This window comes from Pteronotus mesoamericanus, unplaced genomic scaffold (genome assembly GCF_021234165.1).
Source record: "Pteronotus mesoamericanus isolate MK-2021 breed Mesoamerican mustached bat unplaced genomic scaffold, CSHL_Meso_final contig_73, whole genome shotgun sequence".
Lineage (NCBI taxonomy): Eukaryota > Metazoa > Chordata > Mammalia > Chiroptera > Mormoopidae > Pteronotus > Pteronotus mesoamericanus.
The window spans coordinates 31,220,730-31,240,641 of record NW_026555245.1 but is presented as its reverse complement, the minus strand read 5'-3'; the positions used below and the strand labels follow the sequence as shown (position 1 = coordinate 31,240,641).

Below are 19,912 nucleotides of genomic sequence, written 5' to 3'. Positions count from 1 at the left end.
ACTTTCCTGACCTGTTTATGGTTCACCAAAGTGGAACAGGCTAATTGTGTAAATGGTGTAGGAAACAGTCATCTTACAAAAACTATGAGGTGCTTTGTAAAAAACCAAATTGTGCTGTGTCTTTTGTTTGTTCTATGTTTATTAAGGAATAAAATGGACAGCTATAAAAACTGACTTTAAAGAAAGAACATTATTTATATAATTACACACATGCGCACACACACTATATATGTATTGGTATTTGGCATTTTAAAAAATGTGGAGTGTGTCATTTCATTGCCAGACAGAAGCAGTAGGTATTGCCCACGGGTATATATACACATTGTCTACAACAGAGCCAATGCCCAAATGCCTAACTCTTGAACTGTGATGAGCCTGGTCTTCTTTTTCTTTTGTTTTCTTTTCTTTTTTTTTTCTGTTTTAGGCACACTGTTATTTAAGTAGCCTTTGGGAGTACAGAGGTGGTAATGGTGGGGAAGGAGAGGTGTTTTGGGTTTTTTTTCCTGTTATGACAGGGAGCCCCCAGGTTAAAATGTTGCTAGTGTTGCCTAGAAGCGCTAGCTAGGTATGCGTCCTTAGAGTATGACACTTCTTTTGAGTGTATCTAAAATGTCTTTTCCCTGTAATGGTGAGTGGATTCTGCCATAGCCAAGCCTCTGAGGATGTTTTCCTCTCATCAGTCTCTCACCTGACGTTGGATGGCCAGCAAGTGATTTCCATACAGCTACTCGCACATTTTGGTAGTGTCAGCCGTATGACTTACATGAGTTTTATAATTTACATTTTCACATAGATACCCTGGAATTTGTAGTTGATACTAAGTCAGAGATGGACATTTTAGCAACTTCACTTTTTGTTTTTGAAATTCACAAAATATTATAAAAATCATGTCTGCCTAAAAGCTATCTCTGCTTTCATTCCGCCCCCCAACCCCCGCCGCAGTATGCCAATACTGAAAATCATGAATTTAATGTGACTTATATATTGATAGCCTCTTAGCAGTCTATCAGATTTCAATTTCTTAGAAAGTTGTTATGGAACCAAAAATCTGATAGATAAATATAAACTGTCTAGCAAGTGATATGAATAGCAACAGAGATTTTACTTCATGTCTGTCAATTATCTGGGCTACTGTTATGAATATTACAGTGTATGGTTCTTGTTCTCTGCAAGTATGTGCATATGGTCTTTTTCATCAGGGTCACATATGCCTATACTAAGAGACAAATTATTGATTTGAAATCCTTAATTATTTAATGAAGAGATTCTATGAGATCTCAATATATAGATTTAAATCCCTGATATTAGAGGGAACAAAGTAGGAAAGCCAGACATAGAATGAAAGAATATCATTTTTATGTGATAGATAAATTATGATAGTCAAAAATCACATCTAGCTTTGTATAAAAAGAATGAATTTATTCTGTAAATTCCCACTTAGATTATGGGAAAATTTACATAAAACACATGCTGATAAAGCTTGTGCCTTCTGGTGTGGAAAGCAGATAATCTAAATATATGTCTATTTGTGTTCGTATACAGAGATAAAGGACAGTTTTCCATGAAATATTGCATTCCTTTAGAATTGCTGTAGATTTTCATAATTTTTAAAACATTCCTATTGTAACTTACATCAAAAGGACAGCCAGGGTTTTTTTGTGTCTGACTATACATATGCATTATAAAAAAAAGTGAGTCTACTGTAATTACCAGTTTGCAGAGCGAATTCCTGCAGGGTTTGTACTCTTCCCATTAGTAAAAGAGATAAGTTGAAATGTATTAAAATTTCACTGTACAACTGGGAGTTTTTGTTCACAGTAAATGTGTTAATGTTTCTTCATTGCTTGACTGTTTGTGTTTAAATTTAGGCAGCGTGCCCAACAGGGACAAAATTATAGGATAAAGCTATGTATAAAAGAAAATCCTTCTGAGAGCACCAATAGGGCTCTTAAAAAAAAAAAGCAGTTACATATAATAGTACATGGCTGTAGCTACAGAGAAAAGTTTTATCTATCTATTTCAGAATTATTGGAATTTTTCTTTCCCTTGTGTAAAAGTTAAGAGGACCAATCTTATGTCAATAGCTAGTATACTTTGATGTAAAAACATCTATTATTTTATATAGTGTTACTGCTGTAAAAAGAAAAACATTCCTTCTTCTTGTCCTCATGATGAAGAGAAGCTAAAAGCATTTTGAGGAAGAGGTGATAGATCACATTTTCTTCCCTAGTAAATGAATTCGTTCTTGTTAAGAATTCTAATTACAGCCTGTTATATGTTTGGAGCATTTTTTTCTCTGCTTTTCTTTGTTGCCACAAATTTAGTAAATATAATTATGCACATAGATAAGCTTGCATTTTTTTTAAAAATTGGTTTACACCCACTATCACCTAGTGTGAATATGCAGTGACATTCACAAATATAGGATAAAAGGCTACCATTTCTCTGCTTTCCAGAATAGGCAGAATTTGCAGTAACCTATAAACACTGGCCATATTAGCTTTAGCCATCCAAGGAACTGATCCTCTTCTCTCTTAAATGTTGAAAATGTAGTTTCTGCTCTTTACCTTTTGTGGTTTCTTTTGCCCACTTTTCCATATGTGAAGATGAGTTTGCCAATATCTGTATGTTGTCCCAGAATACAAACCATGTAAAGAAGCAAAAATAAAATATAAATCTTTGTTTTCAGTTGCTATCCTAAAAATAATTTTGTAATTTACTTAGTCATAGTGTGTAGGTATGTTGAGACAGAGAGAGAGAGAGGTAGGGACGGAGGGAGGGAGAGAGAGAGGGAGAGAGAGGGGGAGAGAGAGAGAGAGAACACATGTGTGTGTATTTCATTTGTTTGGATCCATACATTCAAGCACCCATAGGAAAATGTGAAAAGCTCCTAGAATATTTCCTGTGTTATATTAGCTTTCCATCATAAAATGTATTTTTCCCATTAAAAGAGGTTGGGGGTGGGAGAGCAAGAGAAAGAGACATTGAATTCTTACTTCCTCCTCTACACTGTTCTTTAAAAAGTAAATTTTTAACTGATAGACCTTGAAGTCCTTCAGAGCTATTACTTTCTTCTGGCTAATTCATAGAAAGGCACCATATGAAAATTGGATTTTTGATCTGATGGAGTGATTCTTGAGTTCTTATGAACCATTTATAGTCTATCAAGTAAATCCTTCTTAGTTCACGGATTATTGACCCAATGGACCATATTATCTGCTTCGAAGCTGTTATAGCCCATTATGTTGATTCAGCTGACACACATGTGAACCCAGTCCACATGCCCAAGATGACATTAACATTATTCGGGAAGACACCCTCTTTTTTCCACAAAGCTTTCTATTTATTTCTTTATTTTCAAGACTTTGGCTCCAAGTTCCTGGCAGCCATAGGTCTCTCTGTTTGCCAGTGATGTTGAAGCATTTGTTAGCAGCTAGATAATGGCCTGTTCCTCACTGTCTTTTTCTCTAAATGCATGTCTCTCTTTGTCTTTTAAACCTACTAATCCTTAAAAGAAAAAAGAGAATAATGTTTTTTCAACACCCAAAGGCACAATTTTATCCTCAGATGCTTATAGATTTCATAGAAATTTGTGGGGTTATTTTGAGCATTTGAATGCACCCCTTTGAATTTAAGAGAACCACCTTTTAGAAAAAATGATAATATTGTATTTGTTTTTTAAAAATGTATTACCTGAGAGGCTTCACTTGAAAAATCTCAGTGACTCTTGCCAGTGGTAAAATCGAGATATGCCTTTAGTGATTTATGTGCCACTCTAATGAAGCCAGTCCAGGTCTCAGCACAGACCTCTGGGGAATCTATGACCTAACATAAATAACGTATAAGAGGGCATGTCGACTGTTCATCATATCATCATTATTATTATTTGTAATAGGTATGATTCCTGAGGTGGTGTCTACTCTTGGGCAAAGAAGCATATTCTTTCATAATCAGACATAATTATGATGCACAGTTATATGCACAATGGTAGGTATTAAAATGTTTATTGATGTTGATTGAGATATACTACTAATGGGCAACCCAAGACAGGTAGAAGTAAGATGATGTAAAGTAAGTCAAGTGTTCTTGAGAATACTTTTTCTAACTTTTTTCAGGATTTGGACTTTCTTAATATAACCATTTAAAAATTCCATAGAAAGGTGTTCAGAGTTGCTTGTCTGTCTAAAATGCATGTCTTTGTTTGTAGAAAATCCTAGTATAAATTACCTGCTTATTTAGCAGTTTCCCTGTTTTTTCAAGTTGCTTAAACCTTCACCCACTCCTTTCCCTCTGTGTATAGTTTCATCCACATCTCTAATTTGGTCTTAAACTCCCATTGGAACTGAAAAAATATCTGAGGAAATCTTACTGTGCAGGAGGATAGCAAGGGGGATTATTCAGCTCCATGACTCTCATACACAGGCAGAGTGGAAAGAGCCCTGGATTACTGGCTGTAGCCATTTAAGGACATCTCCGAGTCTTACTTTCTACTGTTTGAAAAATATCTAATTTGTGGGATTTCAATGATTAAATACAAGAATATATTTGAAGCATTATGCAAGCTTCATGGCACTGTGCAAACATAGGGTATTATTAGTCTCACAAAGACTGCCTCAATTGGCCTAGGTAACCAAAGTTGTCATTAGAAAAGATACATTCTAAAATGTAACAATTTAGGTCCCTTGTTGCTTCACTGGGGTAAATTCTTTTTACAAACCTAGAGGAGTAAATTTAGTTAAAAGGTCATCCACATAACTATGCTCTCCCTTGGTAAGTGATTGATTATTGTGCTTTGTCATTTGAAATAGTGTGGCTGGCTCCTTTAATAGAGGATAAAGATTTAGAGGGACTTCTTCCTTCAAGGAGTCTTTCTCATGCTGTCTGTCTGGGAAGGAGAGGCATCATCGATTTAGGATGATGTCTTATGTTTGGCACAGCATGGGATAAATCTTGGATTACGGCTGCATATCTCTGCTTGGTCACCAATGTATGTATCATCATGCAAATCGTTCTTCCCCAGACTGAGGCTGCTTCTGAAATACTACCAGAATTTAAGCTTTATCTTGTCTTGTTTCTTGCCTAATGAGGAGTATTTCTTTGTAAAATGCTTAAAGGTTTATAAATCTTCTTGCATCTCATTATAAATCCCTTTCTTATTAATGTCTTCCCTATCATATTATATTAGTAATTGTTTTCATGAATGCCACAGAGAAATGTAATCACATTACCACCTTTCAAATTGAATTAGTGAAAATGAATAAAATGTATACACGTATCAATGGAATACAAAATGGCTGACTCAACATTGAGGTGAAATGAGATGAATAGTACTTAGCTAGCATTCTCATGATATTGGAGGTGCTTTGGCTCCTCATATAAAGTTGTATATTCTGGTAAATGTAGACTGAGATTAGTTGAAATGTGGTAATTTTTTTTTTATAGTGAGCTAATCCCTTATTTTCAATTAGATGATAAGTATGTTCATGGAAAGAATATTTCCTTTCTAGTTATGTTAGCACAGCTGCCTAAATAGTCTGTAAAAATTGTAAACTCACAGGCAATAAATGGAATATCTTAATTGTTAACTGTTAGGTAAGAAAATAAAATGTTCCTGCCCAAATTGAAATGCCTTTCATTTCCTGTTTCTCTAATATTACTAACAGCCTAACAAAATAGCTTGTATTACCATAGGCCTAATTTAATTGGGGGGAAAAAAACATAACACGCACACTCCAAAGCCTGCATATGCTTTGATGCCATAGAAGCGTGGGTATTTTCCTTATATAATTGGCTATATCCCGCTGTTGATTTTTACTCTGAACTCCTAAATTATTTAAATGGGGTCTTCCTCATGTCGATTGATAGCAGGTTGTGGTCATAAGATAATGACTACAGATGCTCATTGGATCCATGTCTGTGAAAATTTATGTGCCTATGTTTATGTCCCTTTCTCCCTGCTTGTATTTATCTGTTCACACATAGTCATAGAAACATTCATATTCATCTATAAACATCTATTCAAAAGTTTATGGTTCTCCCTCTTTGCCTCTTCCCCCTAACCAAATTCATTTCTTGACTTTTGCTGAAGTAATTTTTTTCATCACAGTAAATGGATAAATATTTTTGTTAGTGTACATGATAAAATTCACCATTGTCAATTTGAAACAAATTCTCTTAGAATTTTTTTAGTATGTTAATATTAGTATGCTGAACATAAAAACTGAGGGATCCTCTGCCCCCCCACACACTGTTTTTAAAATATATCCTGGATTTTCCTGATAGAAAAGAAGCAACAGATTTTTAAAATAATTATAATTTTTAAATGGCTCTACTAGGTTTTATCATTTTCATAGTAGAAGGGATTTTCAAATTTAAGCAGCAGTGAAATTCTTTTGTTTGCCTTCTGTTTATTCACTGATGTAGCATTTGTATATTGAAGACCTACTGGGTTAAAAAGGTGGATATTATGCCACATTATGTCTCCTGGAAGAAAAATATCTTACAAATTAAATGATTTAACACCACTGAAAGAAATTAGGTGATTCAGGGAAATTTTGCTCTCCCCCTTTTAAACAGTTTTATTGAGATGTAGTTCATATGCCATGCATTTTACCCATTTACAGTGTACATTTCAGTGGATTTTAGTATATTTACAGTTGTGTACAACTGTGATCACAGTCATTTTTGCAACATTTTCATCATCTCAAGAAGAAACACTTTAGCTACTTACCACCACCACCAGCCCTCCAAGCCCAAAGTAACCACTACCTGCTTTCTATCATTACAGGTCTCTGTATTCTGAATGTTTCACATGAATAGAATCATATATGTTTTTTTGTGACTGGCTCCTTTTACTTAGGATAATGTTTTCAAAGTTTATCCATGTTGTAGTATGTATCAATAGTTTATTTCTCTTTGTGGCTAAATAGTATTTCATAATATGGATGTAGCATATTTTGTTTATGCATTCACCAGTTAATGGAAGGGATCATACCTTTTAAAAGAAACTCAACTTTTAAAAGAAACTCAAAAGTAGGTTTTAAATCTTCATTTTTAAATAGTAAATGGTGTTCAAAGACTACTTTTTTTCCCAGTGAATCCCTTCCAATTATTTTAGATATGTTTATTGTGCAGATGATGTTGTGGGTCTGGACAGACCATGTGTTCTCAAATTTTCTGACTCAGTGACAAGATCTCTTTGTTGAAATGACATCAAGAAATTTCAGCACACACAAGTACAACAAAATGATCATCTGTATCATGTTGCTATTTCTTCATTTGACATTAAAAACCAAAATTTTAAGGAAATTTCTATAAAAGGGTTAATCCTTTGATTTCTAACTTATTTTAATGCCATATATATATACACTTTTTCTATAATTTTCCATTGTGTCTATTTTTGAATGGGTTTTGTTAAGCATACAGAATAACTTCATTGCTTCTCATATACTGTTATTGTTCTTTTATGAGTAGTGACATTTACATTGCAGTAACACCTTAACCCCTTTTACAGTACACTTTATAATCACTGATAACCACTTCTTGTGAACACTGTCCATTCAAATTCAGATTTATATATTTCTATAAATACTGAAAACAACCACTAACTGCAAATGTAGATTTATTTTAATAGTTTTATGGTTAGAGTTAGATAAGGCTTCTTAGGTTTTAAAAGTTAGAAAACGTATTTGGATATTTAAAAGCCGTGGATCTTTTGATTAATGCTGTACGTCTATCCAATTTACACGTTCTTATTTTTTTGTTTTTAATCCTCACCTGAAGACATGCTTACTGACTTTAGAGAGAGGGGAATGGGGACAGGGAGAGAAACATCAATCATTCCTGTATGCACCCCAGCCAAGGACTGAACCTGCAGTCTAGTCATGTGACATGATGGGGACTTGAACCTTCAATCTTTTGGTTTACGGGATGACTTTCGAACCAACTCAGCTACACTGGCCAGGTCATTCTTGTCTTGTTTTAATACCTTATTGCAAAATCCTGTAGCACAGTAGGTGTATATACATTTACTTTCATTATGTGTTACGATTTTTATAATCAAGTAAAAGTAAATTTCTCATGCAATTGTCTAGTTTATGTTGGCCATAAGTAAGCTCAGAAGCTGTGCACCATGAAAAAAAAAAAAATTTCTTTGCTCAAGCTGCATTGTGACTTGGCCAAATTTAAGACTCTCAGTTCTTCTGCAAAGGCAATGTCTTATAGGTTTTTCAAATGTTAGCCAACACTCAAACTACTTCTTTTGGAAGTTTTTTCTTTTCATTTAGTTTTATGTACTAGTCATGTGAAATTGGAAGGGGAAAGCCCCGTCCTGAAAATTTGCAGGGAGCTATTTTTTGACTCCATCACCATTACTGTCATGTGAGTTCCTTAGGACCTTTGTGGCAATGCTTGAGTTACTGCTTAGACTCTCATACACAAGATGTATAAATGTGTGTGGAAATTCTGTTAATCTCTGTGCATCTTTTTGGTCATGTACAAGATCATTCTCTTCATAATGCTTGATGGCCGTTAATTTGTAATTACTGCAGTGTATTCTACGACAATCATGGGAGAGTTACTTCCCATACTTATTTGTTTATATATATTTTAGATGGAAGTCTTTGAAGAACAGTTTTCCCACCAAGTAAAAATGTTCATTTGACTTTTGACACCATGCATGGACAGTTGTCCAGTTTCTACATATTCATGATACCTACCTGTGACTTCCAAAGTAGAAAATTTCATTTATTAAGACATTTATTCTTTTTAAAACTAAAAACAGAGAAACTCGTCACTGATATTTTTTATAGCCAATTAATTTATACACATAGATTATGCCACCTACATTTACAGTAGGAATTGATGGGACAGGATGAATGCTATATTAATGATTAACTTTTTCTGTAATTTAGTTTTAATACAGGTCATGTACTTAACTATTAAACATTTAAAAATGACTTAAATAAAATTTCATAATCCAAGTTGTAAATCTTGGTATACTCTGGAGAAAGGAATAAGAAGAAGGTGGATTTAAGGAGTTTTAGTTGCGTGTAGGAGATTTGGACAAGGATACTTGAACATTTGAAGGGAGCTCCCTGCAAATAAGACAAAACCCAAACCTGAAATTAGTTTTATTTTTAGTAGATTTTTTTGTTTGTTTTTTTGTTTGTTTGTTTTTTTGTTGGGTGTGTGTGGGAGTGGTTTTCTTTCTGTGATTGTCCCTTCAGAGTAATGTTTCCTGTTTTATGTTTCTACTTGCCCATGGCCTTATTTTTTGCCTTTTGTTATTTTGTGTCAAGTAAATTGTGTGTGTTCTCAAACAAGGAACAGCTAATAGATTTAATTATCCTTGTGTATAGTTCTTTTGTGAGGTGCACTAAATATTAGCTGAAGCATCAATCTGTGCTTTCCTGAGAAATGTCATTTGTGAGGAGATTGATGTTCAGTTCACATAGACTTGCAGAGTTCAATATAATAAAGTGAAAGAGACTTTAGTTGTAGCAATAACAGAATCTATTATTGAGTAGGGCTTTGGAACTCATCCAGACTAATTTCAGATGCACTCTTCTTTAATATTCAGATATGAAAGTGATACTAACCAAAACTGGATTAAATGTTTTTGTATTAAATTGAGTTATTTTGTGTATTTAAGATATACTTTTAAATGTGTTTATAATATACTGGTTTTAATTGTATGTTTTCTTTTTATATGATTAATAGAAATAAACTGATTAATAATTGGGAAGTCCACCCTATCATTTAAGAGGCAGGTAACACCCATATAAATATTTCTGAACCCTGGTATTAAAGCTAATAGTTCCTATCATACCCATTTTAGACTATTATAGTATGCATAATATAGCCTTATTTATGTCAAAGTGTTCATTTATTAATTAAGACTAAATATGTGTTAAGCATTTTACAAGGTGTTGGAAAAACTTAATACATTGGGAAGAATCATAAGGAAAAACACTTCAAATATTATATGTGGAAAGTTTCTTGAGGTCATAAGTGGGTTTTTATTTACTGAGCTTTTACTATTGCTAGGCACAGTGCCACATGCTTTATATTCATTATTTTATTTAAGCCTTTTAACACTCTTGCGATGTTATTGTTACTGTCATTTTACAGATCAGGAAAGGGGCTCAGAGAATTATATGTTTCTTTAAGTGCCTTCTGAGCATCCGTTATCCACCCAACAGGTTGCCCTGCCCTGGTGGAGCTTAAGTTTTATAGGGGAAGACAGGCCTTACTCAAATAATCATACAGATGTATAAATATAGTATTTTATATATCTATAATAGGTAAATTAGAATGTTCACAACAGTAGTAAATGGAATGACCGAAAGATCCCTTGTGAAACAGGTGACTAATGGGGAATTTGCCTTGATTTGGAGATGAGGGCAGTGGCTTTGGGGAATGGGAGTATTATTTGAATTGAAGAATGAGAGATGAGGAGAAGCTAACAGTACACAGTGATAATGTGGTGGTGGACATGAGGAGGGGTCTACTCCTTAACTGCCTAACTGTGAATGAGACTGTAGCTCAAGATTTCCAGTCAGAGGGATGGAGCGCTTGCACAGACCTGGGCCTGATTCCTGAGACTTTACTAGTTCAGCAACTTTAGGCAAGGTACTTAATTATCTCTACCTCAGTTTCCTTGTTTTATGAAATAAAGGTGATAACAGTACCAACCTCGTGTTATTTTCTGAGGATTAAGAGAGTTAAAGTTTGTAAAGTTTGTAGCACAGGATCTAAAAAAGGTCAGTTATCCTGTAAATCTAGCTATTATGAATAATTACATATAATAGTTTAATAAACAAACAAACAAACAAACAAACCCTACCTTTTGTAGAAGAAAAGAGAGGAATAAAAAGGGAGAGATGGTGCCTCTCAGGCCAGTTAAAGTGCTCCCTTCTGTTCTTAGGGTCTCTCCTCTAAAGCCCTGCCCACAGACTCTGATTGTAAAGTCCTTTAGCACAAGGATTCTGCCATCCATTTCCTGCCACTTAACATAGTACCTGGCTCTAAAGTGATGATTTTTGCATAGTGATAATATTTGAAGCTGTAGGAGGGGATGGAGTTGCCAAATTAAGGAGAGAAGAGCCTGGTCATGGGAAACACCTGTATTTATTTACAGTGGAGAGTGAGAAGTTGCTGCCAGAAAAAGTAGGATAGTTGATCTCTATGAAGGAAAGTTAGTGCTGTAAGCTGCATCAAGGACTGGGGGGACAAGGGGACTAGAAAGGGGACCAGATGTGGTGAGAATATTCCTCTTGGAGAAAGCAGTTTCAGTAACAGAAATCAGACTGCAAAAATAAAATGTAGGTGGTGGAGAAGCAGCAGCAGAAGTTGGGTGCTGGGTGCATGGATTTTTCTTCCAAGAAGTCCATGGTAGAGGTAAGCAGAAGGAATTACTACTTTTAATGAGTTGCAGGCTTAAGAAAGTTTCTTATTGTTGTTACTGTTTGAAGGGAATTGGGAATGCTGGTCATGTAAGAATGGAGGGAAGAATTACAAGGTACTCTTGATGAATCAGGATCCTAGAGGCCGGGGCAGGTTGTCAGCCTTAGTTAGCTTGACCTACATAAGGATCCCTGTGTTATTTAGGTGGAAACAATCTGACTGAACTGTCTGTACCATTTTTTTGGTGTCCCCTTTCTGCCACTTTGTGCCACTGTTATCATCTCTGGATTTTCTGTAGTTCATAGTACCCAGCGGTATGTGGGTAGCACTCATACATTAGCAGAAGGAAGAAGTGAATGTGCTCATAAAAATGAAAGCTTACCCATTTCTGCTCTCCCCAACTTTCTCCTTGTGAAGTATGTACATTTTTGAGGCTTAACTGGCTTTGATAGTTTTATGATAATTTATTTTTTTAAAGTGTGAGTGAGTTGGCAAGTGATCACATTGGTTCTATTTTATTGTGAATAAATAGTATGTCAAAGTTTTATGTCATTTCAAAAATGTTATTTAGAATAAAACTTCCTTTGAAGCCACAATATTCTCTTAACTCAAAATATTTATTTAGACCATATTTTTTAAATATATATAATTCCCTTAAGGAATGATTGTAGTGTATATAAATCTGGATTTAAAACAAATAGACCTGGAATTCATAGAAATACAAAATGGATGTTCCAGTACTTAAGTGTTTATATACAAAAGGAGTTGAGGTGTTCCAGTGTTTGTATGTTTAGGAACAGAAAGAGTAGAATTTATAAAGAAAAATGATGATCTGAGAAGTTTAATTCCCAAATGTGCCAGATGTATAAAGTTATTTAGGAAGAGAAAATATTTGAATCATAAGCTAACTTAGAGTAAGTGAATCAGTGATTTAACCAGTGAATAAATACATATACATAAAAATAAGGCAACTCCACAATCTCTTAATTTGTTCAGGTCCTGAATAAAATTATAATTAAAAAGTGTGCTTTTAGGCCCTGACCGGGTAGCTCACTTGGTTAGAGCATTGCCTCTCTATATCAGGGTTGTGGGTTTGGTTGATAAGAATCAACCAATGAATGCATAAATAAGTGGAACAACAAATCAATGTTTTTCTTTCCCCCTCCCTCTCTCTCTTTCCTCCCTTTCCCCACCTCTCTAAAATCGATAAATAAAAATTTTAGAAGTGTGCTTTAAATACCATGAAAAATTAGGCTATTTTTATAAAATAATGAAGTATTATCAAATAAAATATGTATGTCTTTTGTGTCTAACATACAGTCCCTGAGAGATCATCTCTTTTTATTGGTCATTCTTTAATTTTGGTAATGCAAGGGGTTTTTTTGTTTCATTTTGTTTTTAAGGATTTATGGAAGTTTTTATTATTACACTTTAGATTATATAAATATTTTAATGTCAACTTGGTTGCCATATCTGGATAATTGGATAGTTTTTTTAAGTGCTTGTTTTTAGTGCAAACACTGTTCTCTAAACTGTTTTGTTTTCGCCATGGTTTGATCAAGTTGTGAGTTCATTAATTAATGTTCATGTTAGTTAAAGAACCTAGTCTGGGATGTTCTAATATGTTTAATTGGTAACTAGTGGAGGTGAGGTAAGAAATTTTGGGAGGAACATTTCCCCTCATAACCTGTACATACATGTATTCTTGCTTAGTCAGCATTTCCTTTTGTGTCCATATTACTAGTAATTCCTTTAATCACTAATACATACAGCAAAGTTTTTCAACCTAGCTAATATGTAATTGGATTGTTGACAGTGTAAGAGACCTTGAAATATCAAGCGGATTACACAATTGAGTATATCCCCAGTGGTAATAGAGGAGCAAATCAGGGATGGAGATGAAGTAAGAAAGGAACCTTCAGCAAGGACTTTAACATCAGACCGAATAGGAATCTACAGATATAATGTTCATCAATGAAATAAAAATATTTTAAACTTGTCTGATCTAAAACATAGGGAAGAGTAAGAGCCTCTTCAGTCTCATTCTCTGTAAATGAATTTGGCTCAATGAGATATTAATGATATCTCAAGTACTGTTTGTTACAAATGAAACAGTTTATATAAAAATCCAAATGATTCCAGGAATATGAGCATCTGGAGGTATGTAAGTGAGCATAGCTTTGAAGCACAGAATTGCAGTTTCAGGTAGCCCCATGCCTTTGCCCTCCTTCCCCCTTCACCCAAATCAGCAATCATTGATTGCATATAAAGTTGTAGAGAGATCTTTTCCTGGCAGTTCAGGTAGTTACAGTAGATTGTTAATCTGTGAATGATCAGACTAAATCCCTTCTGTCTTCAGAATTTTCATGCAAATTAGAACTAAATGTATGAGATAAATTTATTAACTGTAGTCTAGGGCAGAGGTCAGCTTTGGTACAACTCTTAAGTATAGGTTTTTATCCATAAAAAAGTTACACTTCATTTATGCTAATTTTCTATGGATTCACTTTATAATATAAATGGGTAAGATGATATTTAAAAGTACTTTTAAAGTAATAAAAGATTTTTTTAGTGTGTTTTTCAGTTTTCTAAGATCCAGTTGGATTGTTCCAGATATAAGGTGTTCACATAAATGGCTTTTCCTATTCTCTATCTGATCTTAAGACAAATTTAGACTTTTCTTACATCACCATTAAAATAAAAGGAGGATTGTTTTGTATCTTTCAAAATAGGAATGAAAGTGGAATTAATATATCAAAGGGGTAAAAACAAGGAACGGAGAAGTGATAAATAATACTGGAAGTATACATTATAGTAAGGCTTTTTGAGCCAGTGGAATGTCTTTCAAAATGTCTCTGAAAGATTAACAAAGTATTAAATGAAACTCAGCAGAAGAAAAGTAACATCCTAATAATATTCCTATGTTTTGTTTTACTTTTATTTTACTTTTATCAACATTTCACTTAAACATTGTCATATTCAAATGTGTATTTTTTGCATTATTGCTAAATGAATAAACTTAAATTGGATTAGCAGCAATATTTTTTTCTCTTTTGGATCCTGATGTTATAAATCGAGCATGTTGTAGAATAAATAATCCTTTATTCTTATTCTACTCTATATTTCTAAGTTAAAAGTTAAATATGAATGACATGAAATATTCTATTAGTGAATGAGCCTTATTTTCTTTTATTTTTTATAAGAGATTTTGTTGGCATCAAAAAGCTCTCCAGGCCTCTACCAACATGAAGACTTTAAAAATGGAAGTAGAAGCTACTTAGTAAAATGTAGTACCTTTGAACAGATGCTGATACTTTTCTCCCTCCTTTATTTTCAGGCCATCCGTTGCACACTGGTAAACTGCACGTGTGAATGTTTTCAGCCGGGGAAGATTAACCTGAGGACTTGCGATCAGTGTAAACATGGCTGGGTGGCACATGGTGAGGAAAATCTGGACCTTTCTTTCTGTTCTTGTTATGTTCATGTGAATATGCATATTTTTTAGAACAGTCACTGGTCTGGAGAAGAGAGGGGTGATCTGTGCTCCAAGTGTCAGTTAACATTCATCCTGTAGCCCTCAAAATAGCATATTTTCAGCTCCAAGGCATAAGGCTTAGGTGAGGAGTTCTCAACAGAAGAGTGAGATATTTATAGCACTGTTAGGCCATGGGATTCTGACCAAACATAGCAGGAGCCAGCAATCAACCAGCCTGATGGAAACTCAGACATACCACAGTTGGTCTTCCAGGGCCTAGACCTCAGAGGGAAGCTGGCAAATCCTTTTTGCTTGAGAACTTCGTGATGAGTGCCTACCCTTGTCATATGCGTTAGGGGCTGAGTTTATCCTCCCAGATATTAAATTTTGTATGGTCTAAGATGACAAAAGTGAACGGGAACACTGTTTGGCTGGTATCAGAGAAAATAATCTAAACATAACTCCTTTCAGGTTGCTTTGGGATCGGGGTAGCCAGCATTGGTAGCGTGTGAGCTCTGTGTATGTTTATGTTGGGTGCGAGGGTGACCCATGGCCAAGCTGGAAAGTGTTGAGGCTTTTTGCCAGATGCACAGAGCTGTTCCATCAGTGTGTCTTAGCATTTCACTTGTTCTTATATTTAGACAAAAGGAGACTTATAAATAAGCAGAGATATTTTCTTTACTTCCTAGAGTATAGAATTTTAAAAGATAGATAATGTTTGTAAAAGAAATTTTGGCTTGATATTTCTTTGACAGCCTGGGGTATTGGCTCTTAAGTGGGCATATTCTTCATTCCCAAGCTGTGTCAAATATCCGGTAGGTTGTAGTTTTATAAATGTCATGTTATTATAGCAAGATCTGAAGCAACACCACTAGGCTGTGCCTTGAAATACTTTTAATTTATCATGTACCTTGCTTGTTAGGGCATGTATGTAGCCTTGTGGGGACGTTTCAGCCATGTTTCTATGAGGGAGGGAGAGAGAAGGCGGTCATCATAGTAGGAGGGGAATGTACTGGAAGGTCTGTGCCTGACATACATAGCCACAGTCCTTCAGTGCCCACTGGGACGGAACTGTTTCCTGCTTCAGTTGAAGGCCAACATCTGTAACAACCATCAGTACAGTTTTGAACAACAGATGAGCTGCTGTAACTTACGCAGTCTGTGTTTGTTACTACATTTGATGATTTCTTCTCTGTCCTTGTGATAGTTTGCTAGGGCTGACAAAACAAAATACTACAGACTGGGTGGCTTTAATGTCAGATGTTTCTGAAGACTGCAAGTCCAAAATCAGGGTGTTTTCAAGGTTGGTTTCATTCTGAGAAGTCTCTTCTTGGCTTGCAGATGGCTGCCCTCTCTGTGTGTCCTCAAATGATCTTTTCTCTGTGGATGCACGTCCCTGATGTGTCTGTGTATGCACATTTTCTCTTTTTATAAGAACACCAGTCAGATTGGATTAGGGACTGTTCTCCTGACCTCATTTTAACTTAATCACCTCTTTAAAGGCCCTATCTCCAAATACAGTCACATTCTGAAGTACTGGAGGTTAAGGCTTCAGTCTACGAATTTGGTGGGAACGCGGTTCAGCCCATGACACTTTCTAAATATCCTTCTTAACCTGAGGAAGTATTGGCTTTGCAGGGCAGTAGGTGCAGAGCTTATTTCCCAGGCCCCTCAAGAGTCATGGAGGTGGTATTGGGTGAAATCCTAGTTCTACAACTTCAATGGCATGCAGTTTAACATCTCTACATCTTTTTTTTTTAACATGTAAGGTTAATAATACTTTGTAGGATTCTTATAAGGATTAAAGTATATGACGCTTTTAAGATTAATACATATTACAAGTAACAGAATGGACAATGGATGAACAATAAAGGGGGGGGTCAACTATTAAACAAAGGACTTTTCATTTATTCGCTGTCAGTTTTTCCAAAGCCATATTGTGTTACCATCATCTATCTGCTGTGGTAGCCTTGTGAGTATAAAAGTTTACTGTTGTCACCAGTTTGTTTTATCTCTCCAGCTTCCACGTGCATATTACATTAGTAGTGAAAGGGGGTGGGGGGAAGCAATATTTCTTCCTTCTTGAACAACATAAATTATTCCTGGCCAATGGTTGTTTCTAAGGTTTTCTAAAGGATGTAATTTTTCACCAAACTTGAACAAGCTATTTCTGTTATATCAGACGGTGCTTTTCCTACTGAGTCATTATAAGTTTTGTGATTCCGGGATATTAATTTTGGAGTTTCGCAGATTTTACTTTACTCACCACCGCTTTCAATTTGACCTCTTACTTTCCCCCACAATATGGATATGTCTATATGCAATTCAAAATATGTACATGCAGATATACAAATCCCACTCTTCCCCCATTCATGGGCAAATGTAACAGTGAAGTCTTCTCTTCTAGCTTTTGAGTTGGCAGTGGGATGGGAGCACCCACTCTTTTTGCTTTTAGCATTTCAACTAATTGCTTTATTCTCTCCACCTGCACAGAAACCCTGAGATCATGTCTCCAATTATTTCTTCTCAGAGGTGAAACACAGCAGTCCTGACCACCCGACATAGTACAGTGTCCTATGTATAGGACAAGGAGGGAAGTGACTTTTTTTTTAGTGAAAAACTTTAAATGGATGGAACAGCAATAACACTATTAAGTTAGATTTCATAGAAGTTTCTCATCAGAGCACTGAACACATTCCATCTTTATTATATTGTAAAAAAAATTCTTATGTTTTCTATTGAAAAAAATAACGAAATGCCAAAATCAGGTGTTCTCTAAAGAAAAAAAGAATTTAAAAAAAATTTTGGCCTCTTTTGAATAAATGTCTTTCTGTATCTCCTTTGTTAGCGTCTTCAGTTTCTTTATAAGATATTCAACTTCATGTGTCATTGTACATTTTATATATGTGTGTATATACACACATATATACACATACATACATGCATACACACTCACTTCATTACTTTTCAAATTTCTTCTCAAACCTCCTTGAATTGTTGACATTAGCAGCTTTACAAAAACCTTGACAAAGATGTTTTAAAAAAATTAGAGTGAGTGATTAATTTATCATATTATAACACCTGGGTTTTTAAATTACTCACAGGACCCTGGTGCTATTCACAAATTATTTCTTGAAATCTTTAGCACCACTGACTTAAGGGAGTGAGGGGGACCCCACCCCCACACACGCACAAAGAAAAAAGTTTCTTGAATATGAATAGATATTTCCTGTTGAATAAAGGATTTCCTACCCTTTTCCTTCCATTAGTGAATTTCAGCTCTTTCATTTTGATAGTAGAAAGCAGGACTTTATTGCATTTAACTTTATTTAAAACAAGCTTTTTGGGGTATAGAATGTCCATGTCTGTAGCATATAGTAACTTAATTGGTATGCCAGAAATGGCCCAGAGTTTCTGACTTTGTCATATTTCTGTTTACAGTTCGTGGATAAAGGACTTCAGCATATCGCCACTTAATTCACTTAACGACTACATATTTTTTTTTTCCATTTCTGTTCTGCATTGTGTTTTCTATGCTTTTTCTTCAGTCACTGTAGTGATCAGAGTGAGCCTTGCAGTGGCTGGGGGACGAGGGGGACCTTATCCTACAAATATTAATTGTTCTTGGTTAAAAAGTACCAAAACAAGATATCAGGCTTCATTTCGGGTGACATAAATGTTTATGTTGGTAGAAATTTCAGTTTGTTGTGTTTGACTATTTCCCACCATACTAGAATAGTAATTCTTCCATTCACAGAATTGAAGCTTCAGCCAAACATTTTACATGGTCTTAGGAATTAATTAGCAAGTATTACCAATGTATTCCCAGTGGTGGGTAAGGGTCGGGGAGGGAGAAGAGTGCTCCCTACTCATCATTTTCCTTTGAGGAATCTGCTTCTAATGACAAGTGTTACCATTCGGACCTTGTTGCATTTTGAAAAACTGAAGGCATGGTGAAAGGTTAAGAACTACTGTACTATAAACCATTTTTACTTATTACTTCCAAATTAGTTTCAATGTCCATAGTCTTGATAAAGACTATTTCTAAACTATTAACTTAATATAAACAAAGTAGTAAAAAATTTTTAAAAGTAACCTATTGTCTAAATGACTCTAGGAAATAGGTACATTTCATAAGAGGTGGGCAAATTTTAAAAAGGTAATTTTTTTCCTTTACTAGATTAGCAAGTTTTGCTTCTGGCAAAGCCCATTTGTCACCTTAAGAAAAAAATCCACTGTTCTTGGTATGTCTAGTAAGCATTTGGCAAGAATATGAGGCCTGATGAATAAGAAATATATTACGTAGTTTAATGAACCCCACAGCAACTTTCTTAGTGCAAATTATTTTCATTGTAGAATACTTAGATTGTAAACCAATAGAATGTGCCATTCCAACAGGCTGTGTGATGCTGGAATTTTCATTCACTTGTAAGCAATCTGAACTAACACTAGTTATTTACTCTGGCTGAGGTCTGCCTGAGAGAATGCTTGATGCACTGGAATTCTTGAGCCATTTTCTTCATTATGTTCCATAAATGTGATTTCTCTGTACTATTTGTAGTTCATTCAAGAAAAGAGAGTCCTTCTTTATTACTTTAATTATTTGCTCATCAAGCCGGCTGCTTCCCTGCCAGTTTCCAAACTATTCAGGTTTTTTGTAATGTCAAATGAGCAGGGTTGGCCTGCATCATCTGGACCATCAATCAATAGATATGTATTAAAGATACATCATATGTGAAGTACTGTGCCAAGTATCCTTCAGTTCTTCATTTCTGTATCATAGGAAATGTGAGCAGTATAAAGTTAATTTAGTGTCATATAGCAACCAACTTTATGGTTTAATGTACTGTAAGACTTAATATTCATATAATCCATTAATTTCAAACCTTTCTTTTTTATAATTCACTGGAAGTAACTTTTTTCTTTTTTTCCACCATCACTGAATTTGAATTTTCAGCTCTACACTTGATGTGTCTTTTCAGAACTGGGATATTTATCTCTATACATAACCCTCACCCAAATTGAAAATAT

The 19,912-nt window shown here is 34.9% G+C and overlaps 1 protein-coding gene across 1 annotated transcript in view; it reads left to right on the top strand.

Moving 5' to 3' along the window:
• BNC2 (basonuclin zinc finger protein 2) overlaps nucleotides 1-19,912 on the top strand; it is a 410,152-nt gene that overhangs the window by 248,463 nt on the left and 141,777 nt on the right. The window contains exon 5 of the mRNA XM_054583184.1: nucleotides 14,744-14,846. Coding sequence (XP_054439159.1) covers nucleotides 14,744-14,846 — 103 coding nt within the window. The remainder of the gene's footprint in view (nucleotides 1-14,743; nucleotides 14,847-19,912) is intronic.